General features: G+C 47.7%; 1 protein-coding gene across 1 annotated transcript in view; it reads right to left on the bottom strand.

The window, feature by feature from the left end:
* The window catches only part of LOC309569452 (phospholipase B1, membrane-associated-like), a gene marked incomplete at its 5' end in the record, with an annotated part of 67,266 nt that overhangs the window by 22,708 nt on the left and 32,159 nt on the right, over nt 1-12,399 (bottom strand). The window contains one exon of the mRNA XM_082275291.1: nt 10,751-10,871. Within this exon, the coding sequence (XP_082131417.1) occupies nt 10,751-10,871 (121 nt within the window). The remainder of the gene's footprint in view (nt 1-10,750; nt 10,872-12,399) is intronic.

Raw genomic sequence — 12,399 nt, forward strand, 5'->3', positions numbered from 1 at the left:
GTGAAAATGGAATGTGCCTGCTTAACAGTATATGGTGCAAGTGTGGACGGAGAAAATGGCGACTCAGGGCGTGTGGATCGGTGTGCCAGGAGTCATGTGTGTGCTAGGGCTATGCAGGAAAATGTTGACCATGCATCCAATGACAGCGGGACATTCTTCCAAAATAGTGGCAAAGTGGATGCTGTAAAGGAAACTGTTGACCGTGCATTTAATGACAGTGGGACATTTTTCAAATACAGTGTGGCGAGTCTTGCCTGTACAAGTGCTAAGAAGAGAAGTGTTGGCCGTGCATGGGACAATTCTACTACATAGCAAAGAGGGTCAGCTGGCTCAGAGTGATGGAGGCGCAGTTGGAGCCCTGGTACAGGCAATGATGGCGGATGCGTGCAGGCAGGGAGGCACAGTCCGCTTTGCAGTAACTTCCATGCAGGCTGAGCTGAGATGGAGCGCCATCGGAAGGGTTACTGTACTGCGCGGGAAAACACGCGCTGGAAAGTTCTGCCTAGCAGGAGGAGCCACCGCCAATGTGGAGATGTGGGCGGAGACGCCGCTCACGCACAGCCAATGTGGAACAGGAACAAGAATCTGTAAATCACTTCCGCCTCCGGGTGGGGCTGAGAGGGAGAGACGTGTGCAGAGGAGCAAGATGGCGAGTACCAGAGCGAGCCGGAGCGCAGAGGCTATCCCATGTGTTGGCGGAGAACCTGCGGAGCAGACCATAGAGCCGAAGACATCCACCCTGTGGGATACAGGGGTGCGGATGGTGCCCGACGGAAGACTAGCATTGTACACCGGAGGAGGCGTGGAGCATTTGGGCCTGGTATGTCCTCAGTGTCTGAATGTGACCATGCGTATGCAGGTGTGGGGGCAGTGCAGGCATTGTGGCAATCTACTGCTGTGGGCGGAAGAGAGTGGAGGTTGGCCCAAAAATTTGAATGTGTCTTGGGAGTCCGGGGTCACTCACGCCCTGTTGGCTGTGGAGTTGGGAACTTTCATGGGCCGTGGAAGAGGAGTGCTGCGGTTCATGATGCAGCTGGAGTCCATGCAGTCTGTCAGTGGTCCAGAGTGCAAGTGGAGAGAGACCCGAATGTCCGAGCCGGGATGCATTCAGTTAGTGCCGGCCGGGGAGCGGCCACCTGGTGCATTGAAAACTGCAGCGGCAGAAATAAAGTCTGCTCCCATACATGCAGAGGGGAGAAGATGGCTAGCGGTGACCGAGGCTGCAAGTGTGAGTTTGAGCAGTGAGGAAGAGGCCGGGAACATTGATGTGGGGTCTCCCAGGTTCCAGCATCGGTTTAGATCCTTGGAGGAGGGATTGGATGTCTTGGCCCACCTGATGAGGAGGCTAGGGATTCAGTGGTGCGAGGACAGTGCGCCAGGAATCTGGGGTTCTGCGAGGCCTATGCCAATCAGGTCCCAGACCTATCCCCACCTAGAAATGATGCCCGGGCTCGGGATCAGAATGAGGCCTATGCCTCCCTCTTCAAAAGAGAGGAGACTCCATACTCCCCAGCTGGGAGAGGTAATCGGAAGACCTTCCCCAGATTTTCCAGGATGCAGAGGTGGATACAGAGGAATGTGGCCTTAGAGTATGGGTATTGTATTGGTATTGTGTGCTGGGACACCATTTTGTCATCACGGGCATCCATGTTGTCCAGTAACACAGGCTAGCAAACAGATGTGTACGCAGAGATATTTTCCTTCCCCCCTCTCTCTCCTTCAAGCTAATTAGCCCCCACCTTATCCTAATTAGTATGCGAGCTTCAAAAGGAACTGTTACTTCAAACGAAAGCCTTATCTTAAAGAGGAAGTAAACCCTCCTCTACAACTTGTACCTATAGGCAAGCCTATGATAAGGCTTACCTATAGGTACTGTAAATATCTCCTAAACATGTACCGTTTAGGAGATATTTACCTTATATGTCGCCAGTGACGTCACTGGCGCATGCGCTCTGAAGGAACGGCTGATCGTGCCGTTCCTTCAGAGCCCCGTGCCGTGACTGTCGGCTCCCGCGCGCGTGCGCGGGAGTGACGTCACCGCGGCTCCGGCCAATCAGATGGCCGGATGCCGCGATCCCGGAAGACGGGCGACTAGACATGTCGCCCGTCATAGAGGTGAGTGAGCGGCACGGCGGGGGCTCGTTCTGAGGTAAGTATTGCATAATGAGCTAATATGCGATGCATACTAGCTCATTATGTCTTTCTTTTGCAGGGTGTAAAAAAAAAAAAAAAAAACTCAAACGAGTTTACAACCTCTTTAACAGACCCTGGCAGATGCCGGGTCATAAACGAAGCAAAACCTTATCTCAGAGCAGATGTCCACTAAGGCAACCAGGCTGTGTGGAATTCCACAGCAAATTGGCGATTAGGAAAATGACGTCAGTTACACACAAATTCATAACTTTACACACAAACAAGATATGTCTCTAGAAAGTATATATTTGAATGCCAAATAAAATACCGATCGAATTAAGATCACACATGATCACGTTCACTCCTGTGGAAGACAAGCTAGCTGTCAGATGCCTTACGGGTCAGAGGTTATTAGGAGATAACCTGTGTTTGGTGTCTATGAAAATAGAACTCAATACTGCACAAGAACATATCAGTTTCAAGAATGTAACCATTACATATTTCAAGATATGAATTCTGTTGTAAAATCTGTCTGAACGGGAGGTCCCTTAGCAGTTTATGAGCCGCCTATGGCCCCTGTGTTTATTGGTCAAGGACCTCTGGTGACGCCCCCTGCGGGTCACAGAAAAAGAGAGAAGCTGATGGAGCTCTCAGTTCTCATTTTTTACATCAAGCAGTATAATCACTTAAGGGACGAACCGATCACACAGGCTCAGCTCTGCACCTCTGATAATACAAGGACTTTTGAATGCAAGTATTTCAATTTCTAATTCTTTATCTATTCTTCTAAATTGCTGAATTGTGTCTCTATTTCTTTGTAACACATTTTTCTGTAAATATTTTTATTTGCACCAATTTTAATCTTTTTTATAATTAAACCTTATTTTGAAAAGTGTTAATTTTGTCTCTAAGCTCTTAACGCAAGCTAACCAAAGAACCTGCCTCTTGGAAGAGTGCTACTGTATAGAATAAATCCCCTGAACATTCCTGTCTGAGGTGACAGTGTGTGTTACAGATGATTATTCTAAAGTCATAATTGGTATTTCTAAAATTACGAGCGCCAACAGTGTAACTTTGTGGGTGACCGCCTGGAAGAAATGTGCGGTACCCGGAGAGTCTTGGTGGGGGGTGCCCTGGTGCCTGGGGCCCCTGAATAAGCTACTACAAGCCCAAACAGCACTGATGGGTTACCCAGGCTCCGGTAATGAAGTCTTGTGTAGAGAAGAAAACTGGGTGCTGGGTGCTGGATACTGCGATGAAGAGGGCATTGCAGACACCCATTTTTTTCTGATGGACTGGTTGATATATAGTCAGTGACAGGGTTCAGGGCCGCCTTGAAGGAGCGGCGTGGAATGACGTGTCAAGACTGACAAGCCAATGCTTGATGGGCTGTCTAATTAGGGATGTTGGATGAGAAGGCCGCCCTCCGCGGGGAGGGTCTTCTCATCAAGAATGAGTTAGACATGTGATTGTCTAATTGTACATGCATGCAGAAGTGCTTAGCCTTTCTTCTTTCTCCTTTTCAGGATGTCTAAAATTACTATAGATAGTTAGTAAGGATGCTGTGTTTAATCACTGGAGCAAAGTGTGCTTGGTAGGGGGTGCATTGTTCCAAATGCACCCCAAAATTGTATCATACTTGTACAAACAAAATGCCTATATTTATCTATGTAATTTATTCTTGTACACTTGTTTTTCCTTTTCCCCCCTCTCCAAGTTTGTGGCTCATTTTGGTGGGGGGGTGGATGTAGCACCCTCCTAGATAGGTGCTAGGAAGGAGAGTATTTTGCTCTGCCTGCGTAACAGGGGAGTAGCAGGTAAAATATAGTCTGCTCCATCTGCTTAACAGGGGAGCCTGATCAATAGTTATGCCTGTTGCATGTGTCCATGTGTGATTCATCTGGGCTGAGGGAGTGTCCCCACTGTATCCAATAGGGGAGCATGTTGGACAGTGGAGGAAACCCAGCCAGTGACACACAGGCTTTTGTAACTATCCCAGTGGATTGGCACAAACAGTGGTGCGTCCTGGGATATGTGTCTTTGGGCGGGAAGCCAGGTCCCAGGAGGAGGATGACGGCTGTCTCTCCTCCTTTCTCTATGGAAGGTGGTCACAGGCGGTTGGCCTAGTGAGCCAGAAGTGTGGTGCTGAGCCAGGAGGTCCAGTGGATACTGACAAGTGGAGCTGAAGGCAGAGCAACCCAGGGAAAAACAGTGTCCGTGAGTACCAGAAAGCTTTCCAGGGGTCAGGGCCGGCCTTAGGTGTTCAGGCGCCCTGTGCGAGCTAATCCTGTGGCACCCCCCCCCCCCGCGCGCGCGCGCATTTTCTTGCACCTTTTTTGCACTTTGACTTTTCTTTTTTATGATCACTAATAACTTAGCCCCTCTTACATCATTACATCAGAGCCCCCCCACAAAGAGCCCCCCTTACATCAGAGATCCCCCACACAGAGCCCCCTCTCATCAGAGACCCCCCACACAAAGCCCCCCTCACATCAGAGACCCCCCCACACATCAGAGACCCCACACACAGAGCCCCCTTACATCAGAGTCCCCCCACACAAAGCCCTTACATCAGAGACCCCACACACAGAGCCCCCTCACATCAGAGACCCCACACACAGAGCCCCCTTACATCAGAGACCCCCCACACAAAGCCCCCTTACATCAGAGACCCCCCCACACATCAGAGACCACCCCACACAGAGCCCCCCTCATCTCAGAGACCCCCACACAAAGCCCCCCTAACATCAGAGACCCCCCACACAAAGCCCCCCTCACACAGAGCCCCCCACACAAAGCCCCCCTCACATCAGAGACCCCACACACAAAGCCCCCTTACATCAGAGACCCCCCCACACTTCAGAGACCCCCCCACACACAGAGCCCCCCTCACATCAGAGACCCCCCACACAAAGCCCCCTCACATCAGAGACCCCCCACACAAATCCCCCCTTACATCAGACCCCCCCCCACGGAGCCCCGCACATCAGAGAGCCGCCCCGTACATCACATACCCCCCACACTGAGCCCCCCCCTTCCTTACATTTTTTGAATGAGAGAGACCTCACTTACCTTACGTTGTCTGCAGCTTTTTTTTTTCTTTAAACTTCCCGCCCACACATCCCCTGGAGTGTGGGCGGGCGAGGAGGAGCTGACGATCTCTCCTCTCTCCCTGCACTGACGCCAGAATGAGATTGTCAGCTCCTCCTCGCCCTGCCCCTTCTCCTCCTCCTCTCGCCCACCCACACTCCTGGGGATGTGTGGGCGGGAAGTCAGCGTGGAAGGATTGGAGGCTGAGCTGTGTGAGAGATACACAGCTCGCTTCACTGCATCAATAGGTGACCGAGGCACGGCCGCACAGCGGGAGGTGAGCGGCGGCCCTGGCCTGTGTTAACCCTGTCCAGGCCGCGGTCGCCGCTCATCTCCCGCTGTGCGGCCTGAATCGCCTGATCCTCTGCGAGCTGTGATGACCGCACGGCGCCCTTGTTGCCCATGGCGCCCTGTGCGGCCGCACAGCTCGCACACCCCAAAGGCCGGCCCTGCCAGGGGTCTGCCCAGGAAGGGTACCACTCCAGTGGAGAGTCAGTGGACAGGGGCTAGCACGCCCAGCAAGTGAAAAAGGGGGTGCCAAGTTAGGACCCTGAAGAGAAACTAAATCAGGATCATATTCTTTATCTTCACTTCAATGGCAAGGTGAAGCAGCGGCCTTGCCGCACAATACAGCTAGTTGTCCTCAAGATTTGTGCATAGTTCATAGTTGGAATATCCCACTCATCTCTTCTCCTATCCCAGTTCTAAATAAAACACAAAAACGAAATCCCCTGCACTGTTAATTGTCTGAGCCAAGCGTCTAAAGCAGTGGTGGGATTCAGCCGGTTCGCACCGGTTCGTTGGAACCTGTTACTAACATTTCATAAGTTCTGCAAATCGGTGCAAGCCAGAGATCGGGCCGGTCCATCTGTCACAGGGTTGCCACCCAGCCGGTAATTTACCAGCACAGCTGGTATTTGTGGATCGCCAGCAATTGCGGTATTTTTATTGCAGTATCTGTGTGGTAGAGACTGGTTGCTAGGATGGCCAGCCGACTGGCATCTAGCAACCAGTGACATGCAGAGGAGGAGAGGACCCAACATGCACTGCGAAGGAGGATCTTCCTTGTCCTCCGCGCTTGGGTCTGGCTCCACCCACCTCCTCCCTGCATCTTCACAATGCGGCCGCTGCAGAAGGGAAACTGCCTGACAGAAGACCTCAGAGCAGACACAAACTGAGGAATCAGTGAGTCTCCCCCTCTCCCTCTCCTCTCTCTCTCTCTCTCTCTCTCTCCCCCCTTATCTCTCTCCTCCTTTTCTCTCTCTCTCTCTCCCTCCCTCCCTTCATCCCTCTTTATTTCCCTCTCTCTCTCTCCTCCTTCTCTCTCTCTCTCTCTCTCTCCTCCTTCTCTCTCTCTCTCTCTCCTCCTTCTCTCTCTCTCTCCCTCACTCCATCCCTCTTAATTTACCTCTCTCTCTCTCCCCTCCTTCTCTCTCTCTCTCTCTCTCTCTCTCTCTCTCTCTCTCTCTCTCTCCCTCCCTCCCTTCATCCCTCTTTATTTTCCCCCTCTCTCTCTCCCTCCTCCTTCTCTCTCTCTCCCCCCTCATCTCTCTCTCTCCTCCTTCTCTCTCTCCTCCTCCTCTCTCTCTCCCTGTCCTTCATCCCTCTTTATTTCCCTCTCTCTCTTCATCCCTTTTTATTTCCCTCTCTCTCTTCATCCCTCTTTTTCTCTCTCTCTCTCTCCCTCCCTCTTTCTTTCTCTCTCTCTCTCCCTCCCTTCATCCCTCTTTCTTTTTCTCTCTCTCTCTCTCTCCCTCCCTTCATCCCGCTTCCTTTCCCTCTCTCTCTCCCTCCCTCCCTTCATCCCTCTTTCTTTTTTTCTCTCTCTCTCCCTCCATTTATCCCTCTTTCTTTCTCACTCTCTCTCCCTTCATCCCGCTTTCTTTCCCTCTCCCCCTCTCTCCCTTCATCCCTCTTTCTCTTATACTCTCTCTCTCCCCATACAGGGGAAGGGGGGAGGTTGCTGTGTCCACCACCACTCACTGATGTACTAACTCCCTGCTTTTAATTTAACCACTTCTGGACCAGAAGATTTCCCCCTTAATAACCAGGCCATTTTTTGCGATTCTTACTTAACTGACAATTAACTGACAATTGGGCGGTCATGCGACGCTGTACACAAATAAAATGAATGTCCTTTTTTTTCCCCACAAATAGAACTTTTTTTTTTTATGCAAATTCTTTATTGAAAATAAGAAAAATACAAAGTGCGTATAAACATATTCAGAACTCATCAAAAAATAAACATGGTAAAGTGAATTAGCGAAGTCCAAATAACATAATAATCAGAGTTACAGCACATGTCTATTCATCACTCATAAGACATAGAACTCAAGTATGAGTCCGCATTGAAGTAGGGTACCGGATGACAACTGCGGTCAACGTAGGTCGCGGTTCCAACATAACAGGGAAGGACATGCATGTGGAACCTAAACCATAGAGTCCATGCGCTTATATTAGAGTAAAAGGGGTTAGGATTGCATGTAGTGGGAATATGGGGTAGAGGGAGATCAGGAAGAGTAGGAATGAAGAAAAGGTGGGGAAGTGAAACAGAATGTGCGACGAGCATTGAGGGGGACAAAAGGAGGTGAGGGATGGGCCTGGGGGAAGCGGTGACAGAAAAGGGATGCGTCCATCCCGCGCGGGTGACCCCGCCTCTAGTCAAGCAATATTTTTTGCGAGAGGGAAGCGCTCAAAGCCTGTCCCTCATCGTAGAGCATGAACGCGTTCCAGCATGCCCATATTTTCTACCCTGTGCGGTGAGTACCAAGTCCTCCAAGTCGTTAATCCATTTCACTCTTCGCAACCAGAGGGAGGTTGTCGTGGGAGTAGTGTTTTTCCAGCAGAGACTAACACATGATTTTCCCGCATCTGTGAGGTGACGGATCACAGAGCGTTTGTAATGTTTCGGAGCCATGCCAGAGCCGTGCAGTAAGAAGAATGCCGGATCATCTGGGATGACATACTCCGTCATCATTTTGGAAATCCTGCGCACTTCGGTCCAGAAGTCCCTGAGCTTAGGGCAACTCCAGAAGATGGGGGATAGTGTACCCTTATCTTGTTGGCACCGCCAACACCTATCAGGCGACTCCGGGAAAATATGACTGAGTCTGGCTGGGGAGTAGTACCAGTGGGTAAGGATCTTGTAATTGGATTCCTGGACGCGCGTGCATATAGAGGATATAAGGGAGAACCTGATGATGTTGCGTCTTTGGGGTTTGGAGAATGTCCTATGAAGCTCCCCTTCCCACTTAAGAATTCCTGGCAGGACAAAGTCCTCAGGTGGTAGAGAAAGGAGGGCTTATCACTGGGAGAGAGCGTGAGGCATGGGCCATCCTGAGGAATCAGGAGAAGCGGGGCATGGCCATCCGAGAGACCCTTACGAGAGACAACCGTAGAACACGATCGAATCGTCAAGCCGATTGTGGGATGTTGCTTACTCGTGGCAGGGATGTCCCGAGGTATCAGAGGAGCCCTTGGTAGGAATATTGAAAATAAGGATAACTCCAAGGTCACCCACTGCTTCAGGTTTGCATAACGGGCCCAGTCAATCCACCTCGTTAGCATGGCCGCTTGATAGTAGCGTCGGGGGTCCGGCAGTGCCACCCCCCATGCTTTTTAGATAGAACGAGTAGGCGGCGAGCCATCCGGGGTCTTCTCCCAGCCCAGACAAAGTTTGTAAAGGTGGATTCGACCTTCTTAAAGAAGGCCGCCGGAATAGAGACGGGAAGCGCTTGGAACAAAAATAAAAGCTTGGGTAGTATCGACATCTTAAGGATGTTGCACCGTCCGAACCAGGAGTGAAGCTCCACTGACCATTTCTCAAGTAGCGTGCGGATTACTGCGAGGAGTGGTGGGAAGTTCAGACTAAACAAGTCCGCAGGATTAGGAGAAATCAAGGTGCCCAGGTATCGGAGGCCCACTGTTGCCCACCTAAAGGGGAAGTTTTGAGTCAAGAGGTCTCGTAAAGCCGGTGTCAATGCTACCCCATGATCTCTGACTTGGAAAAGTTGATTTTCAAGTTGGATAATACACCAAATAGCTCAAATTCCTTCAGAAGGCAAGGCAGAGAGATCAAGGGCTGGGAGAGGGAGAAGAGAAGGTCATCGGTGTACGCCAAGACTTTATATGCCACAAATAGAACTTTATCTAACTGACATTAGATAAAAAAAAATAATTATACCATGCTTGAAAGTCGGAACTGGTTACTAAAATGTTTGAATCCCACCACTGGTCTAAAGTGATACGTTTTCACAGACTGTTGTTACGGGTAACCCAGGGGAATCCAGAAAGTGCAATTCTCAGCAGTCCCCTAGGGTGCTACACATTTGCACATCTCTTACTGTGAATAAACCTTTCTGTATTTGGAGACAAAATCTGTTTTCCTCCTGACATACAGAGTGCCCCCTTGTCCTCTGTAATGACCTTAAAGTGAATAACTCAACACCAAGTTCCCTATATGGACCCCTTATGTATTTATACATGGTGATCCTATCCCCCCTTAATCTCCTCTTCTCAAGAGAGAATAAATTCAGTTCCTCTAATCTTTTCTCATAGCAGAGCTTCTCCATGCCTCTTATCAGTTTGGTTGCCCTTCTCTGCACTTTCTCTAGTTCCCTGATACCCTTTTTGTGAATCAGTGCCCAAAACTGAACTGCATATTCCAGATGAGGTATTACTAATGATCTGTACAGGGGCAAAATGATATCTCTCTCTCTGGAGTCCATGCCTCTCCTAATACAAGAAAGGACTTTGCTTGCTTTGGAAATCGCAGCTTGGCATTGCATGCTATCATTAAGCTTATGATCTACCAGAACCCCCAGATCCTTCTCCGCTATGGATTCCCCCAGTTCTACTCCCCCTAGTGTGTATGATGCATGCATATTCTTAGCCCCAAGTGCATAACTTTACATTTATCAACATTAAACCTCATTTGCCACATAGTTGCTCAATGAAACAGTGCATTGAGGTCAGCTTGTATGGTAAATTGAAGATATCCTGTAAGGAAAGTATTCCACTGCAAAGCTTGGTGTCATCTGCGAAGACTGAAACGGTACTTTTAATCCCAGACCCGATATTATTGATAAAGATATTAAAATCATCACCGCTCTCTAGATGTAAATTATATTATACCGGTGTGACATCACCGCTCTCCAGATATTTTATATTATACAAGGGTGACATTATCGCTCTCTAAATATAGGTTTTATTATACAGGAGTGACATCACCGCTCTCCAGCTATAAGATATATTATACAGGGGAGACATCACCGCTCTCCAGATATAAGATATATTATACAGGAGTGACATCACCGCTCTCCAGATATAAGATATATTATACAGGGGAGACATCACCACTCTCTAAATATAGGTTTTATTATATAGGCGTGACATCACCGCTCTCTAGATATAAATGATATTTTAAAGGAGTGACATCACTGCTCTCTAGGTATAACATATAAACACTATAAAAAAACAAAATGCAATAGTTATAAAATACATAATATATTAGATGTATAATCTTTACTAAGAATTGGCTGCAGTCACGGCCAGGTTGAGTCCAGTAGCCTCCAGCTCAGCTGGTCGGTAGGTCAAGGTGCTTCTCTTTGCAAAGCCAACAACATCCGGATTAAAAATCTTCAAAATATCTACAAGTAACAAACATTATATAACTAAAGAAAAATTATTAATGTTCAACTGCCTTGGTTAAACATTTACAGAAGGAAAAAAATTTGTTTTGTTTAAATTTGTTATTTACTTAAATTTGTTTAGTTAAATTAGTTGAATTCATTTTCGGAATTAATTTCATTCATTTGAATTCGAATCAATACAAATTTTTCTAATTCCATTTGAATTGCATTCAAATCTAATTCCATTTGAAATCAAATGTATTCTATTCGAAATTTGAATTTTGGAAGATAATTATATTCTTTCTTTCTTTTCCATTCTATTCTATTGTTTTTTTCTATTCTATTTTTTTATTTTCTGTTCTGTTCTTTTTTTTTTCTATTCTAATAAAAATGTGAGTTTATTCTATTTGAAATTCGAGTTGTATTGTAATATTCTTTCTATTTTAATCTTTTCTTTTCTATTGCTTATTCTATTCTGTTCCTTTCTATTCTATTATTGCATTTTCTATTCTAATTTGAATTTATGCTTTTCAAAATTCATATTTTAGAACATGGTTATATTCTATTTTATTCTATTATTTTCTATTTTGTTTTTTATTCTATTCCTTTATTTTCTATTCTATTTTGCTCTGTTTTACTCAGAATTTCCGTTCGGAACAAATTGAACTGCACAGGTCTAGTCTTGGTCTCTCCCACAAATCTTTCTGCAGTAGTTTGTGTCTCTGCCCCTCCCACAATGGTGAGATTTCACTGCAGTAGTATGTGTCTCTGCCCCCTCCCACAATAAAGAGATTTCTCTGCAGTAGTTTGTGTCTCTGCCCCTCCCACAATAAAGAGATTTCCCTGCAGTAGTTTGTGTCTCTGCCCCTCCCAAAATGGGGAGATTGCCTGCAGTAGTCTGTACATCTGCTACTTCCACAATGGTAAGATTTCCCTGCAGTAGTTTGTGTCTCTGCCCATCCCACAATGTTAAGATTTCCTGCAGTAGTTTGTGTCTCTGCCCCTCCCACAATGGTGAGATTTCCTGCAGTAGTTTGTGTCTCTGCCCCCTCCCACAATAAAGAGATTTCTCTGCAGTAGTTTGTGTCTCTGCCCCTCCCACAATAAAGAGATTTCCCTGCAGTAGTTTGTGTCTCTGCCCCTCCCAAAATGGGGAGATTGCCTGCAGTAGTCTGTACATCTGCTACTTCCACAATGGTAAGATTTCCCTGCAGTAGTTTGTGTCTCTGCCCCTCCCACAATGTTGAGATTTCCTGCAGTAGTTTGTGTCTCTGCCCCTCCCACAATGGTGAGATTTCCTGCAGTAGTTTGTGTCTCTGCCCCTCCCACAATGGTGAGATTTCCTGCAGTAGTTTGTGTCTCTGCCCCTCCCACAATGGTGAGAGTTGCTGCAGTAATTTGTGTCTCTGTCCCTCCCACAATGGGGAGGTTTCCCTGTAGTAGATTGTGTCTCTGCTCCTCCCGCAATGATGAGATTTCCTGCAGTATTTTATGTCTCTGCCCCTCCCACAATGATGAGATTTGTTATCAATAGTCTGCGTCTCTG

Source organism: Pelophylax lessonae (genome assembly GCF_965119305.1).
Source record: "Pelophylax lessonae genome assembly, chromosome: 13".
Classification (NCBI taxonomy): domain Eukaryota; kingdom Metazoa; phylum Chordata; class Amphibia; order Anura; family Ranidae; genus Pelophylax; species Pelophylax lessonae.